Below are 17673 nucleotides of genomic sequence, written 5' to 3' on the forward strand. Positions count from 1 at the left end.
TCCTTTATCATTATTATTATTGGTGGTAGCAGTAGTGATTTGTGTTATACCTTAGTTATTAAACTGTTCTTATCTCAACCAGTGGGAGATGGATTCTTTTGATTCTCCTCCCCGTCCCTCCAGGAGCGGAGGGAAGAAAGGTGTTGGGGGGGGGAAGTAGACTGCGTGGTTCTAATTTACGGCCTGGGCTTAAACCACGACAATAGCAAAGTATGTCATGCCTTTGATACAGGAGGTGTTTGCTCTTTGGATCTTTTTCCCAGAACAATGACAGGTATCTTGGGTAGCTAGAGCATGGAAATGGCTTAAGAGGGTAGGTGGACTAGGTTTAGGAAAGAACTCCGGTTTACCTTTGTGGACCACCATGGATGCGCAGAATGCATTAACCTCTGCCTGGGTAGTATTCTGATTAAATGGGGTAGCTGGAAGAAGCAACTACTCATTTTAAAAGTTATAGAGACAAATAAATCCTCCCAATTGAATGCAGAAGGGCAATAACTTCCCCCAGTACTTCCAGTACTAGCAGACAAAGCTGCATATGTGAACTTAAGTAAGTATGAGAGCAGTTGGTCTGAACTGAGACCTCTGCGGGAATGGATAAGGTGTGACATGTGCCTGGTTTGGTTTCCTTAAACCCAGCAAAGGCAGCTGGCTCTGCAAAACCTGGTGTTGCACTGACTGGATGAGGCACACACCCTCACTGCCTCTGATGTATGTGTGATTGGTTCATGTTTCAGTACCAGCATATTAACATCTTTCATGATCTATGCATATTAATTTAGTCATAAATAAAATACTTGCCAACTTTTGAAAGGTTACCTTTATTTGCAAGACTTGGAGTACCTTTCTCTCAAATTGCTCCTGTGTAAATATGTAAATGATGGCCTACATCTTCTGTTAAGAATTACAAGGGGTTAGTTCGAATTTTTTTTTCAATACAAGATTTTGCATCTTGTGTTGGACTTTCTGATGTTTCCCCAACAACGGACTAAGAGATGAATCACAGTACAACATCTGAATATAGTGTCCTTTTGCTGCAGCAGTGATTTGGGCCGTCACTGTCAGCAAGCAGACTAACTGCACCCCACTGGGAGGCGGATGACAACTCAAGTTTATAGCCAGCATCTGTATTTGTCAGCACCGAACGTGTACTTTGGCGAGATCATGGGAATGCCCCTACCAAGCCTGGACCAAAGTGTTGCCGTTCCTCCTGGTGAAGGGGGGGACGGAAATCCAGCTCTGTTGGGGGGATCCGGAGTGCTTTGCCAGCCGAGCAGCCCCCGGGCCCTTCACCGCAGCGGAGCTCGGCTCGGCTCGGCTCAGCACGGGCGGCCCGGACAGCTCCGCCGGCGGCGGGGCCCGGCCGGGTGGCGAAGGGCTTCGGGACCGGCTGCCTGCTCCCGACCAGCCGCAGAGCCTCGGGGCGCGGGCGGGGACGGAGAGAAAGTTCCCCCTGACGGAGTCACGGAACCGGGGCCGCTCCGGCTGCTGGCGGTCACGTTCCGAGGGGCAGCGACCGGAATGGAGGCGTCCCCGTCGCGGAGCCCGCCAGGCACGGTACGGCGCCCGCCGCCGGCAGCTGCCGGCGTTGTGTCCCGTGCCGACCCGCGCCCGTCCCGTCCCGTCCCCCTCCCCGCCCCCGGCGCGATCCCGCTGCCCCCTCCCACACCCCACAGCTCGGGCACCGCCCCCGTGGGCTTGGCGCAGGCGTCAGCTGCGGAGCCGCCGGGACGGGCAGGTCAGCGCGGGCGGTGTTCTGAGCCGAGCCGAGCGGAGCCTGCCCGGCTGCTGCCGCCTCTCATGCCTTCACGGCAACAAAAGGAGCTCTGAGCGGCGGGCGACGGCGCCGGGCCCCTCGTCGTGCCGGCGCGGGGGCACCAGGAGACGATGGCCAGGAAAGGAGAAGCCTCCGCGCCTCTCTACGGTGAGCGCCCGGCGCGGGGGCAAGGCGGGACGGGTGACGGTGACGGCGGGCGGGGGCCGCGGGCCCCAGTGCCTCGCTCCGGCCTGGTTGCGCTGTGGATCCAGCCGGAGCTCGCCGGCGGCAGAGTTTGTGTCCCTCAGCGGCTGCTGGGGAGTGGTGGGCGCAGGGACCCCTAGCAGGCGGGAGCTCCTACAGCCCGGGACGGCCGGGAGAGGAGGGAGCCAGCGGCAAAGGGATGGGGGCGGGCATGGCGAGGACCTTCGCCAGCCCCGCGGCCTCGGGAGCAGGTACGTTGCGGCCGCTTTGTCCGAGCCGTGAGGCGGAGAGGGCTGCGGGGCCCGACGCCGGGAGGGAGGGCAGGAGGGGAGGCCGCCGGGCGGCAGGTGCACGGCGGCGGCAGGGCCGTGCCGGCCGTTAGTCGCGCGAGGGGTTCGGCGGGGCCAGGCCAGGCCGCAGCGGCCGTTGTGCAGGGCGGGGGCCGTGCCGCGGTGCTCGCGGGGTGCACGGCTGCGCGCACCGGGGTCCCTGCTCCCCGGCTGGGTCCAGGGAAGGTCACCGGGGCAGGGCTTCATCTCGGCGGGCGCTCCGTGGAAGCCGGTGCGCTTGCGGCACCGGGCACGGGGCTTGCGGAGCTCCCGGCCGTGTGTGAAGGTGTCGGTACAAAACCGATTTGCTCTTGCAGCGTGCGCGAGATTTCCATGGCAAAGCAAACCTGCGGAGTGAGCAGCCCTCCGGGAGCAGGGGAGCCAGGGAAGGAGGGAACGAGGCAGCTCCTCTGGGCGTTTCGGGGACCCTGGTAACCGGCCCGGTGACACGCGGGCGAGACTGCTCGGCAGAGCAGCCTCTGCCTTTTGGTGCCACGGGCACGCACTGTGCTGTGTTTACAGCTCGTGGAAAACTGTGTTTTATAATTCACCTCTGTGGTTTGAGCCTTGGTCTGGCTAAAGGGAAATTCACAGTTTGGCTTCCTCACGAAAAGGGAAAAGGGAAAAAATGCCTTCAGGGGCAAGCCATAAAGAAAGTGGGGTGTTTCAAAGGTGAAATCTAAACAGGTGAGTCTGTGGTGGTTTAACTTCAGAGAGAACCTGTGCCTACCCCTGTGGAATTCAAATGGGTTTGCAGGTTACTGCAGAGGCAGTAGGCCTTGGACCACAGAAACTCATGGTCTGATGATAGAAGGAGGCATGGAAGGATCCTCCTGAAAGAAGAGCAGGAACACAGGATTCAGGAAGGGAAAATACATTTTGAATAGAGTTCACTCAGTACTGTGTATGCTTCCAGACTTGCCATTTGTAAGTATGGACGCTCTAGTAAGAAAGTCGTGGCAGGAAGTACCTAGTGTTGTAACATCATAATACAATTATTTTTGGACTTCATTTTTCAAAGCATGCTACTTGGGTAAGAAAGGGTGATCCTCTATTTATCCAACTTAAGGGAGGAGGATGATGTGTCTGGAATGTAGCTGACTAGGATTCCTGCTGTTCTGTAGCATCAGTGTGTTTACTTCTCTTTATCTCGTTTGCACTTGTGGATTTTGTTTGTGGTAGCATGTGTTGTGTTACTACATCTCAAGCACTTGCTCTGGTCTTGTACTAGAAGGCAGAGTTTGAATTCAGTTTTTTTTTCCCTATTAGATCACATAATGGTAAGGACTTACAGAAGGGAAGTACAGCATTTCCAAATTCAGCATACGTAATGAGGTTTTCCTTTCCTTACTCGCTTGCTGTTATTCTCCTGACTCTTGACTGTTGTTTCTGCCAGTAATTGGTTATTTATTAGCACACAGGTGTATTTTTCTGAGGTGTGTTAAACTTTTCTTCTTGGAATCTGAAGGATTCCTCAGAGGTTCAGCATTTATAAGTTACAAAGGCAAATTCTTCTCCAGAGTTTTGGTCTTTTAACTTGTGGCATCAGTCTGGTTTTTCAGAAGAGATGAGTCAAGCCCATGGCTGACGAAAGGCTCTGTGAACAGTTTTGTAACTACCTCAGATTTCCCTGTGAGTACCAAGTATCCCATTGGATGACTGTTCCTTGCGAGTTGGACTGTGCTGGCAGCCGGACATAGTGGACGGGGTGACTGACTGCTTGAGTGATCTGGCTCTGAGGAAGGTTTTGGTAAGCTCATAGCATTTGGAGGTAAACCCTCTCAGTTTTAGTTCCTCTGTCTGCATGCATGTGTGAGAAGGATCATAAATTCATCTTTGAAAACAAGCTTTTGGGTGTTTCCTGAGGTTTGGTCTTTATCAGGATGGCTGTAGGCTGGATCCAGGACTTGCATCAGGTTTTTCCTTAACATAGGTAAAATAGGAAGATTTTGTCAAGAGCAATGACATTTACTTTATTGAGGCTTCTCTCTTTAGCAGGGGACTTCCAAATGAGAAAAACCAAAGCTCTTTCTCAACCGTAAAGTTGCCACTGAAGCTAAGGGGGCAAAGTAATTATTTCTTTTTCTCATTATAGCTGATTATGTGAGAGATGTTTTTTTTTTTTAACCAACGTAGTGTTTTCATTCATGTAGCTGCAATACTGAGGACTGTCATGTGACTGTTGAAATAAATGGTAAATTTCCTTTTGACTTCATTGCAGAATCAGGCTGTTAGCAGTAATTGTACCATAAGCAATTTTCTATAGCAGTGAACCACAGTCCAGTTGTTAGATTACAAATCGCCGAAGTCCAAACGGGTGATGATGTTGTCTTTAAAGAAAGCTTTTATCACTATTTTAAGAAACATTATTACATATATACAAGTGCCACATTTTATTACTTTCAACTCAAATTTAGCTAGCTTACTTTTTTTTTTTATTTGCATATTTAGGTCCTCTGTAGGAAGAGCTGCTTTCTTGTGATTTCTTCTGCCAGTAGTGGGTGCAACCAAAACTTGAATCTATAACTGGGATTCTTAATCACTCCTGTGAAGTGATCATGTCACTTATTTATTTTACTAAAATGAATTCTCATTGTTTATTTTCTCAAGATGGGGAGGTTCTTCTGTTTTCCTTGGAAGGGCTTTTGATGAACTGTGAAACTTCCCATCAAGACATGTTATTTCTTTTAACTTGGCCTGTGTTTCCCAGTCGTAATTTCATCCAGTTACACATATGTACCATGCAGGAAGGACATCCTCCATCCAAAGAGAATGGGCTGTTCAGCCATAGCCGTGCTGTATGATGTGGAGGCTATTTGCTGCAGGTAAAGCCTCCTTGGCTCCTGCTGGTAAATCCTTGCCTATCGTATTAGGTAATTTATGAGGTTCAAATTTCATACCAGTGGGGTACATTTATAGGGGATGACTTGGACTTATAAAGCTAGCCATATTCTAAGTTTTTGCAAGGGGTCTTCAACAGCTGATGGATGAAATGCAAACAACAGCTCAGTTAAATTTACACACATCTGCTTTGGTACAACAGTAAGTGCTTACTTTATTAATATAAGTAGCTGAGTTGGATTCAGTGTATCTTCTTAAAATATGAACAGGACTGCATACCAGAAACAGTTAGGTCAGCAAGTGAATAGCCAATAAACCCAGTAGGATTTAATCAATACAAATTGCATATCTAGTGGTCTGGTACTTCTTTATATGTCTTGAGCCAAATTAATTAATACAGTTTTTAGTCCAATTAAGATTTTAGAGTATGTGAAAGCATTCACGCTTTGATTTGTCATCCTTTAGAGCTATGAGTATTGTACTTCTTTTAGCTTATTGACTTAAGCTGAGCCGTTCTTGGGAGTGAGGTATTGCTCAGCCATGAACAAGGATGATGCAATAAGAGCATCTTTATGTAAGAAGATTAACTGTTATGCATAGCTGTGCACTGTTCAGTGATTATTTATTGCTGAGTGATATGACTGTCACTGACCATTACCCAAAAAGAAATAGTTCAGTAAGCTAGGTTTCTTTGTGACCACATACGTTTTTAACCAGCAGAATGTTAATGCATAGTTGAAGGGAAATTCTCTCTGCTACCATACAATTTAGCACTAAAATGAAATCTAACATTCATAGAGTCCTCTGTCAGATGGATTGGATCAGTTTCTATGTGATACAAATTTTCTTTGGGATACAAAGGAAAGTGTGATTGTGTAATGGAATTGTCAAGCAGATGATGATAAAGCTCAGCCTCCCTGCTTTTAGTAGAACTTCCTGTGTTACCGAAACAAGGCTTTACATACATGTACCATAACTTCATAGTTTTGTCAGAGTTGGTGAATCCTTCTGCTTAGGAATACATTGAAATTTCTCTGCATCAGGGTGCCAAGAGCACAAATAAGTCATTGTTGCCCTGACCAGTCTCTGTTTGGGCTTCCACCCCTGTCATCTGACCAAGGGGTCCATATAAGCTCAGGCTGGTGCCTTTCATTCCCCTGGGTGTGTGCACCTAGGGGTGTCTGTCCCTTGTCCTGTTTCTGAGGTACTACATGGAATCCCTGGGTGGACCTGGCCTGCTGTCCTTTCCTGCCTGGTGAGCACTGAGCTGTCGGTAGGACATGTTGCTGTTGCTGCTTTGTATGCCTGTCTCTGGTGCAACAGGTGTGACGACATTGTAAAGCCTGTGCTTTAGGCATCCTGGAGTCCAGACTTGCCTTCCCTTAGTCCTGCTCTTGCTGTTCCTTGGCACTCTGGAGTCTGTCTCCACATCGTTTTGCCTTCTCAATATGACTGTCAAACACTAAAAAAAGTTGATCCTTTTTGGATTAATTGACATTTTGTGCATTTACCACAAAGCAGTTGTTTTCACAACTCAAGTTGATAAAAAGAAATTAAAGAAACCTCTTTATATCAAATGCGGTGACACTAACGGTTGTGTGAAAGTGAGACTTGGCGCTTTTCTCATGCCTCTTTGACATGTTTATGCTCTGGTGTGCTGGCAGTTACATATCCTCAGGTATTCCATCTCTTTCCAAACTTCTCTCACTTTCAAAATCAGGTTCAGTCTTACATGTAAAATAAAGCCAAAATGAAATGTAGTTCTGCCTGTTTTTCTCTCATGTGCACACTTGTTTATATATCTGCAGAAGCCCAGTGGAAATCTCAAAGACAGGAGAGGAGGCTGACAAACAGACAGTACCTTGAACTTGTCCGGCTGCAGCTGCACAAGCAGCTTGGATGTCTGGTGGTCCTGGCAAATGAAAAAAATGCTCCAGCTTTTTAGTAGTTTCTTCCCTCAAGACCAAGCCAGCTTCCTGCCTTTGGTCCCCAGGCAATCCAGGTTTTTTGTGCTAAGGACTTCCAATCCCTTCTCCACTTGCATTCCCCCAAGCCATAGCTTATCTGCGCTCCCAGCCTTTCATGGCAAAACAACAAGTCTTAGGCTTTAGAGAGCACCTTAGGTTGCTGGGGGTTGGAGTTTTGTTTGCTTTTTAGTACCTATGTCGTTGATGCTGTTTTGCTGCTTTTAAAACAGTATTGCGAGAGATGAAAGAAACAAGGTCCTCAATATTTTTGCATGTTGAATCATAGAATCATATAACAGTTAGGGTTGGAAAGGACCTCAAGATCATCCAGTTCCAACCCCCCTGCCATGGGCAGGGACACCTCACACTAAACCATGCCACCCAAGGCTTCAGCCAACCTGGCCTTGAACACCACCACGGATGGAGCATTCACAGCTTCCCTGGGCAACCCATTCCAGTGCCTCACCACCCTCACAGTAAAGAATTTCTTCCTTAGATCCAATCTAAACTTCCCCTGTTTAAGTTTGAACCCGTTACCCCTTGTCCTGTCACTACAGTCCCTGATGAAGAGTCCCTCCCCAGCATCCTTGTAGGCCCCCTTCAGATACTGGAAGGCTGCTCTGAGGTCTCCACGCAGCCTTCTCTTCTCCAGGCTGAACAGCCCCAACTTTCTCAGCCTGTCTTCATACGGGAGGTGCTCCAGCCCCTGATCATCCTCGTGGCCTCCTCTGGACTTGTTCCAACAGTTCCATGTCCTTTTTATGTTGAGGACACCAGAACTGCACACAATGCTCCAAGTGAGGTCTCACGAGAGCAGAGTAGAGGGGCAGGATTTCCTCCTGCGACCTGCTGGTCACGCTCCTTTTGATGCAGCCCAGGATACGGTTGGCTTTCTGGACCACGAATGTGGTCTTTATGCCACAAAATGTATCTCTGGTATAGTAGCAAATTTCAGGCCTAGTTAACCAGAACTTGCTCGGAAGCCAGAGCTTTGAAGCATATTCCAGGACTTGCTTGGCTTCTTTGCTGTGGTTGGGCTTCTGCCTGCTGTCCACCATCTAGGACTTCTCACAGGCTTTGACAGGAAGGGTGCACTCCTGTGCTTGGGAAGGAAGGTGTGTACTTACAGACACATGAAGTTATTTCTTACCAGCATCAGTACAAATTAAAAAATATGGTTTTTTTTCTCCAACCTCTGCAGACCTTTGATGTTTAGTAGAAATTCTTAAAGACATCCCTCTAAATTGGTAGATGCATTTGTGGTGGTGTTTGTTTTTTCCTGTGTAGCTTCTCTTTGGCATACTGTTTTTCATAATGTTATTGGAACAATAAAATAGAGTATCAATATAAGTATTTTCATGCTTACATTGCCTGGGTAGAGTGTCATCTCAAATCTGGTGTAGCAAATTTGTCAGAGTTTCTCAATGTACACCAGTGAAGCTGAGACAGTTTTTATAATTATTTGGTTTCTTAGGGGTGAGTGAAGGGACAAGAAATCAGGAAAAGTTGGTGTCTTATATTGCAGTTGAGCTGTAGTAGGAGAATTTAGCATCTGTGCTGAGCTGAAAATCTTGTTTGTGGGCAAATGGGAAATACATCTTATATATACAACCAAGAATTTTATTGTTAGAATAATTAGGATTTTAACAGTCTAACCCAGTGATCTTTATTGGTTCAAATCTAGTTATTACAGAAGAAAAAAGAATACCTCTATACAGAAAAATTCTTGAAACCAGTTCCAGTTAAATGGAGATAAAATTGTTACATTGGTGATTCTTAGTTTCTATCCCCTTTCTCTCTTGTCTAGTGACACAAGGTTTGTCCTTTTGTCTGTTACAGTAACACCTACCCAGCACCAGCCTGAAGCCACTAACTTTAGGACCTGGAGCAGTGGTGGAAGGTTCATCCTTCCATCCTTCCATCACTGCTCCAGGTCCTGAGGTTGGCAGCTTCAGTCTGGTGCTGGGTGGGTGTTACTGTGAGTTGTCAGCATCTGGAGGCCCTTGCCAGGAGGAGTATGGTGTTGATATGGATGTTTTCTTCCTCGCTCTAGGATCCACTTCAGGACCTTTTTATGTTTGTTAACACACTTGTGTACCTTGCTCTTCACTGGCCTACAGCTTCAAATTACATCCAAACTCACTATATATGATGTTTTACATAGGTTAAATACTTGCTCTTTGTTCTCTTTTGTTATCCTTGAAAAGCAGCATTTTCCAACTGCAGCGCTGTATTTCTTAACTGTTCATTGTGAGCTGTTTGTAGTCATAGGGACTCCAGACCTATGCCTGTGCCTTGTCTTTTGTCATTTGATGCCTGTATGCTTTATCTTATGCCTACACTTCTCAAGGTCCTGTATTTTTCTACACTGCATCCTTATGTAAGAGACATAAATATCTTGCTCTGCACAGACTAATTAGGTGTTTCTATTACCTGTAAAACCATGGTCACACCACAGCGTGATAAGCAAAAATGAAACAAATTAGTCATAATCATCTGGTCAGAAAGAGAATTGCTGTTGTAGTTAATCAAAAGCAAACCTGGAGGTGATTCAGTAAATTTAGTAACTGATTTTCACTTGGATGTGAAAAAACTGGTTTGCTGTGCACTCACTCCTGAAGTGCAGAAACACATAACGTTCACAGTTGGTTAATTGTGTTTTCTATTTGTCTTGTCTGTTACCAGTACCTGCCTCGGAGGCAGTCAGATTTAAGAAATCTGCTAGTGTGAGTACATCATTTTTCATCACCCATCTGGGTGTTGTGTCAAGGAAACAGTGTCTTGCTAATTACTCTTAGCCTAATGCCATAGTACGGAAACACCTAGCAGGATAACATAAAGTAAGCTAATTTAGAGCTCTTAAAGCACGTAAACATAAGAGCTTTCCTGTGAGGTTAGGAGCAAAGTGTGTTTGAAATACGACTGCTTTGTTTAATACAATGAAGATAAACACATCCCTAAATTTGTTAACCACCTTGTTTTGTTACAGTGAAGGCTAACCAAAACATGATGGTTGTGCATTGTACAACATATATGCAAGCCTGGGCATTTATGTTTTTGCATGTAGTCTCTTCCTGCTGAACTTGTACTGATTCCTTTGGGAATTTGAAGAAGCTCTTTCATTTGAGGAAGCAGCGCAGAAGTACCCAAGAAAATCCTGGAAGAAGACAAACAGAATAACCTGTCACAGTTCCTTCCAACTTTATTTTCTGTGATCACTTATCTGGGAGGTGGCTGAGTCTCAGCAAGTTTGAGAGCCAGAAGACTCAATAAAAAGCAGCGTTTGGGATGCCTCTATCCCTGTTACCTTTTGCAGTGTTTTTAGCAGCCTCTGGTCAAGTGTCCACTGGACACAGTGGACAGCGTTTGGCCTAGGGTCAATTGTTGCTTAAAAATTCATTCCTTGTTTCCTCTTGGATAAAGGAAGTAGTAGGCAAGGTAGGTTCATAATACTCATTGGACTGTGCTGACTTAGATGAACTAATGGGATCTCCGTCAGGTGGTCTGATACAGAAGGCATAAACTCCATGAAGGTGGTGCGAAAGCAGTGGCAAGCTTAATAAGTAATTACTGGGAAAAAATAGCTTTATTGTATACTTATATTTTAATTTTGCTAGGATGACAAGAAATAAATGTATGGCAGCCACTAGAGTTAGATGAATGTCTTAGACATCCAAATTTTCTTAGGCAGCCCATCCATCCCTGCAGTACCTGATTGTAATTTTAGACTACAGACCTCCACAACTTCAGCTTGGTCCTAATGTTTTCATTTTTTCTTTTCTTATATTTCCCTCCCCTTCCCCCCCCATGTTGTTCAGTCAGAATTCATTGTTGCCAAGCTTTTGTGGTCCTGAAATTCCAGTCTCTGGAATTCACCTTTATCTAGGTATAGGTACAAATGCCTTTATACATGTCATTCTCAATAATAACTGAGCTGTAATCCATATGAAACATCAGGTGTTTGGGGTTTTTTCAAATCATGTTACTCTGCAGGCGCACTTCACAGCACCTGGGCTGCTATGAGCACCCATAAATAAAAGTAGCCAGGAGGAAATCTCTCCAGCTTGTGGGATAATGTGTATAGCTTCCCATTGATGTAGAAATTCAGTGCTGTCCACATGCACCTACAAATGATGGGGAATTTTTACAGGCAGGGATGGGATGCCTTTGATCCTTCCTTCTAAGGAAGGAAAGGCTACACAGCAATGTTTGCACATTTCCAACCTCTATCCACATAAGTGAAATCGTCCTTTCCCTCCTAGGTTATGCTAAAGAGACTTCCAGTAACCGACTGTCCTCCTTAAGTGCTGGACTCAATCAAAGCTCCTTCATTGTACTAAAACCTGAAACCCTGCCTTTGATTGGCCTCTGACAGCTGCCTAGACAAGGAAGTTTGGCCCAAAGCGGACCTCTCCCTGAAGAGAACCAGTGACTGAGGTTCTCACAAAATGTCTGGTGGGTTACTTGTCCATCAGGAAGTCCCATGTTTGTACCTGTTTCTTAATCCAGGAGATAATCAGTTAAAATATATGGTCTAGCGTGTGCTTTTGGTGTTGTGAGGATGGGAACCTGCTTCTGCCTTATGAGCATGTGTAAGCAGAAAAAGGAGGTCTAACACACAAGTGGGTCAGGATTCTGCTTAATATCTCTTCTGCACAGCTGATGATATGTAGAAGAAAGTAAGTTTCTTTTTCAGGTTAACGGATTCCTGCTGGCCAATTGCATGCAGAGCATCTAGACTCATACAAACTGATGTGCCATGAAAACTGGTAGCTGAATTAGTGTCCTTCATAATCAATGTACTTTGAAATAAATGAATATGCTGAATAATAGCCCTGGTACTTATTTAAGATTTGTTGTACTGGATGTTACAGTAAAACTAATTGTTGTCTTCATCACTTCTATTTTTCTGCAGGAGTTTGAATGTCTTGGACGTGATCAGGTTGCTAAAAACCAGCTGACTAACAGTTTAGCAAAATACAGTACTTATTTTTAGATTTTTTTCCCCCAGCAGAATGATGAATAGTTCCTATGCTGTTGCTTTGCTCTGACAAAAGGCAATGAGCTGTATCTGTGAATACCCCTTTTTGTTGGTTTCAGTACAATGCAAGAGCTGTGCTAACATCTAGACAACTGCTATAAACAGGAAAATGATAATAAGTGCTGGGTGCCTGTAACCAGTGCTCTTGAACTCTTGTAATATTTACCCCCATAAGTAATCTAAAGGTTTGAGTGGGATTTGTGAGATAATAAAATGCTTATATACATACAGAATCATAGAATCATAGAATAGTTAGGGTTGGAAAGGACCTTAGGATCATCTAGCTCTAATCCCCCCTGTATTTAGGAAAATAGGTATATAATACGAAGATACATATATATATATATATATATATATTTCCTTGCTAGCATTTTTCTAGCAGCTGTCCAGGTCTCTACAGCCCCCAGACAAAACAGCAATAACAGAATTGTTATAGCTATTAATACCTAATTTCATTTGGAAAGCACGTATGTGCATGCATTGTATTTCTATTTATGTGGATCATTGTGAGTAGACCCTTCCTAATTCATGCTGGTGGGCTCTTCACAAATGACTAAGAGTTGTGACAAGAGGAATGAAACACTTGTCAGCATCTTGCCACAGGCTGGAGATGAGCCACCGCTTTGGGACCAGTCCCCCAGTCTGAAGGAGAATGTCTATCTCCACAGCTGTTTTGAAGCTTATTTTGTGATTGTAGAGAAAATAGTAAAATGAGCTTACCTACTGGAAACTGCTGGCTTTTTCTTTTGATCCCTCCATAATGAAAGGTTTCCCATTCAATTCAGGGAATCAAAAAATCTGTAAGTAGTGAATGAGTTAGTTTGGGGTACTGAAAAACAAAACAGGAAAAAATGGAAGTTTCTTAACAAAACCAGCCCAACCCCAAAACAAGTTAATCTGTAACTGAGGATAGTAAACAACTAAACAAACAAACCCACTAGAATTCTGGGCCATAAGCTGTCAATGAAGTTGTATATTACAACTGGAAAAGTGGCTTTGCAAGCAGAAGGAAATAAACCCCTCGGCTGCTAAGAGCTCCCTCTCATGTGCACCGTAACCACTGCCAGAAAAGATACACGATAAAACCTATGGCTGTTGTGTATTTATGCTCTATCTCACACAAAGGTGTAAGGAAAATACAATAAGAAAGGACAACACAGTAAAGAAGCGGTTTTGTTTCTTCCTGGATGATGACTTCCATTTGTTGACAATAGCAACTGCTTGTAACAAAGGTGTGTTTGCAGGTCAAGATGAGAGCTTTTATCCATGCAAGTACTAAAGTGGAGTTAATACATTTCCTCTGACACTGTCAGAACATGCTAGCACTTGGTGTAATGTCCAAGTATAAACACGAGCCTTAGGAAACTTCTGCAGCCTCCTGGAGCAATCTTAAGGTGATGCTGGAATTGAGCTAGGATAGGGGCTTACAGAAACGCTGGAGCTAGTTCATATCCCCTCCTGCTTTACTTGCCTATCTCACAAAGTACACGGATTGGGAGGAAATCACCCTTGTCCTTATAGATGACTTTAACTTCCCAGGTGTCAGCTGAGAGATCATACAGTGGACACAAACAGGCTCATGTAGTTCCTGGAGCATACTGGAGGGAACTTCTTGGTGCAGGTACTAAGGGAGCTGACTAGGAAAAGTGCCTTCCTAGATCTGTTGTTTGTAAAGAGAGAGCGGCTCATGGCCCATGTGGTGTTTGGTGGTTGGCTTGGTCTCAGTGACCATGAAGTAGTTGTTTCAAATTCTTGGTGACAGGAGAAAAACTGCCAGCAAAACTTCTTCCCTGAGCATGGGAAGAGCAAACTCGGGGCTGCAGAAGGAGCTGGTTAGTCAGGTCCCCTGGGAGTCTGCTTCTGAAGGTAGTGGGTGCTGATTGATTTTTAAAGCCATCTCTTAAGAGTGCAGGAGCAGACAACTCTAAAGCGTGGGAAGGCAAGCAAGAGGTAGAGGGCTGGCTTGACTGAGCAGGGATCTTCTAGAACTTAAGTGGAAAAGTGTACAGTCATTGGGAGCAAGGACAGGTGACATGGGAGGACTACAGGGACACTGTGCAGCACTTTAGGGGAAAAACTAGTGCAGCCAGAGCTTGATTAGGATCTCTCTATGTTCTACCTGTCTTTCTGTTACAAAATAGTAATTTTGCTAGGAAGCACTGCTTTAGTCGATCACTTGTGCCTTAATTGTTTTCTTTTGTTTTAGAGGAATTTTGTGAATTTTCCTCCCCATCCTGACTGTTCTGGTTTCAACACTACAGATCTGACCTACAGCAAAGTGAAAGTGAGTGAGAGGACGTTTTCTTCTGTGATACATTTGCATTTCATGTCACCATCAGAAATTTTAATTTTTTTAAAGATAATTTCAGGTGACCAAACTATAATCATATTTAGAATATAAGTTTCCAATCAGGATGAATTTGTACTTGACTTCCAGCTGTGAATTCTCTCTAATGCATGATTTTTCCCTGTAAGGAAAATTGCCATTTTCTTTTCATAGAATCATAGAATGGTTTGGGTTGGAAAGGACCTTAAGATCGTCCAGTTCCAACCCCCCTACCAGGGACACCACACACTAAACCATGTCACCTAAGACTCCGTCGAGTCTGGCCTTGAACACTGCCAGGGATGGAGCATGCACAACCTCTCTGGGCAACTTGTTCCAGGGCCTCACTGCCATCACTTCTTCCATATATCTAACTATATCTAAAGAACTTCTTCCATATATCTAACCTGAAGTTTCCCTGTTTAAGTTTGAACCTGTTATCTCTTGTCCTATCACTACAGTCCCTGATTAAGAGTCCCTCTCCAGCATCCTTGTAGCTCCCTTCAGACACTGGAAGCTGCTCTGAGGTCTCCACGCAGCTTCCCTTCTCCAGGGTGAACAGCCCCAGTGTTCTCAGCCTGTCTTTGTACGGGAGGTGCTCCAGCCTCTGATCATCCTCGTAGCCTACCCTGGACTTCTTCCGCAAAACCTCAGTAGTGATAAACAGTGATCAGCAAGTTGTTGGAGGTGATTTTGTTCATTTGTTTTGTGGCTTTCTGGAACTAGGTGGAAAGCACATCACAGCAGATTGTCTGTACAGCTGAAAGTCAGTTGCAAGTCTTTTCCAAGTCTTCGGGTGCATTAAAATGCTAAATCTGTAATAATTACTTTGGCTGTGAGAAAATCTTCCCCTGAAAGCCCCGAGTATGAGGCATGTTGTCATGGACTTTCACGTTAGGAAAAGATCAGGATATATTTAACAGGTAAAGGAAGCCTCTAATTTTCATCAGTTAAGTTTTAATGACTCATGTGTTGCTCAAGACAGGAAAATAGTAGAATGTGTGAAAAGAAGCTGACAACTTCAGCACCATTTTTTCCAGTCACTTTTCTTTAGTGAGTATCCACCCAAAGCAATTGCAAATGCAACTGTACAGACACAGCTCTGACAAAGTATTACAGTACCCCAGAAATAATAGGTCTTAATACCTAATGATCAGAACTCGGTTTGGCTGGATGCACTTACTTCTGGCGATGCGCTTTGCAGAACAACTGAAACACTTCTAACACTGGCAATATGAGTAGGATGGAATGTGAATCATGGGATAGATTTTCACTTGAATTCTCTAGTGAGTGGGAAGTATTTGAAGAAAATGCCATCTCTTCTTTTATTTTTCTTTAAGTCTGAATGGCAGCATTTATTCATATGATGGTTTTTATGTGTATTGTAAAAACACACAATTGCTTCAGTGTTCCAGCACGAGCTGGATAATGACTAAAGTAGGGCTTAGCGGGATACGTATCAAGATCATAGTGAAGGAAATGGGGACCATGTCTTGACATGAAAGAATTGGCAACACATAGCTAAAAACATGTTGCAAGATGATAAAGGTCACTGGGAAGCTGACTTCACTTTTGTTTTTCCAGATCTGAGTGCAGCAGTCCACAGCTATAAGAGATTTTTCTCCTTTTTTTTAGTCTCTAGTGAAGCAGGAACACTGGGGATAGTGATTGGTACGTCTAAAAAGCCTGGGATTGGAAAACATTGGCCTCCATCCTTAGAATAGAATAGTAACTTGTAACGGCCTTCTGGCATGTGATCTTAGAAAGTCTGTCTTCTGTGTCCCAGTAGTCCCAGCTTGTCATGTTTAATCTATATTGATTTTCTGAGTTATTATAGAAGCTCTGATTAGGTTTAGTGATTGAGATCTCATATACAAGGTGCTCCAAGAGGGAAACCGTTTGTTACCCTTCGTTTTGTCTGTTAATAATAGGAAAATACATGGTTGTGATTCAGGTAATATTTTTTTTTTCCTTCAAGCAAGTTTGTTATTGCGTTTCCTAAAGCATTCAGAATATAGATGTATTATCATCTTAGACAGCGTTTTGCAGTACATGCTCATTATCTATATGGTTCTGTGAAGAAATCATATGGGCCTTACTGTGTGCTTTTGTAAGAATTCAGGAATCATTTCATTAAAGTATTATTCAGAAGTCAAAACCAAGTAGTAACATATTATAACTATCAAATTCTCACTTTACACAGTTTACTAGGGTTATAATTTGACTTACTTGGATTCAGTTGATGGGAATGTGCTGTTCAGTTAGAAAATGCTTAGGTGCTTTAGGAGAAATTATTGCTGATGCTTAAAAATGAAGTTGTATTAGGGCTTGCAAAGAATTGTATCTTGAAAGCGAGCTTGGATTTGATCTTCCTTCCTTCCAGCTCACACCATTCTTAATTAAAATACTGCTATGCTTTACATTCAGAATTCTGACATAATGCCCTTACATTGCCTACTAAATGTAACTTGTGGTAGATTTGAGTTTAGTGAAGAACATATGGAGAAGCCTGCTGCTGTTGTCAGAGACCTGATCGGTTTGTAAACTGTTCTCCACCCTCGCACCCCTGTATCCCTGAACCCCCTGCCTGCCTGATGGGGTGTTTCCAGTTCCACTTGCTTTGAAGTTCTCCCAGCTTTCTGCTTTTGGCTTTTTTTTTCTTTTTTACTCCTCCAGAGCAATTTTTGTTCCCATGACTTGAGCTCCAGGAATTCCAGTTTAGATGAAGACCCGGGATCTGGTGGTGTATCTTTTAGTGAGTTGTTCTGCAAAGTCAGAAAGAGCAGTATTGTTTTTCCCAGGGGGGGAAAAAGGGGAATTGCAGACAGTCAGAACGTGTAATGACGCAGCGCAGTAATACCCTGATGACTTCCTTGCGTAAGGCAGCAGCTTCAGTGTCACAGTGACTGTGCAGGAAACTTGCTCAAGCATTGGAACCTTCCCGCAGTTAAAGTAATTGTAGTTTCCTCAGATTAAATTGTATTTCCTACTTCCAAGTCATTACCTGCTTTATGGTCTATTTAGCAAAGAACTATACTGTCCCTTCCTGTAGTCTTATCCTGGTCTTGATGTCAATTCAGCAGAATTTTTCTAGCTTTTTGATAATGTTGACTGCAATTTAACATTTATTCACTATGAGAGGAATAATTGCGTGAGATTCAAATGAAAAATTAAAATTTATATAAACTTGCCTTCTCCCGCGAAATGAT

The 17673-nt window shown here is 44.2% G+C and overlaps 1 protein-coding gene across 1 annotated transcript in view; it reads left to right on the forward strand.

Moving 5' to 3' along the window:
- Positions 1–1887: 1887 nt before the first annotated feature.
- SLC44A5 (solute carrier family 44 member 5) overlaps positions 1888–17673 on the forward strand; it is a gene marked incomplete at both ends in the record, with an annotated part of 94168 nt that continues 78382 nt past the window's right edge. Inside the window, one exon of the mRNA XM_080624062.1 lies at positions 1888–1924. Within this exon, the coding sequence (XP_080480188.1) occupies positions 1888–1924 (37 nt within the window). The remainder of the gene's footprint in view (positions 1925–17673) is intronic.

Source organism: Psittacula echo, assembly GCF_963264785.1.
Source record: "Psittacula echo genome assembly, chromosome: 7".
Taxonomy (NCBI): domain Eukaryota; kingdom Metazoa; phylum Chordata; class Aves; order Psittaciformes; family Psittacidae; genus Psittacula; species Psittacula echo.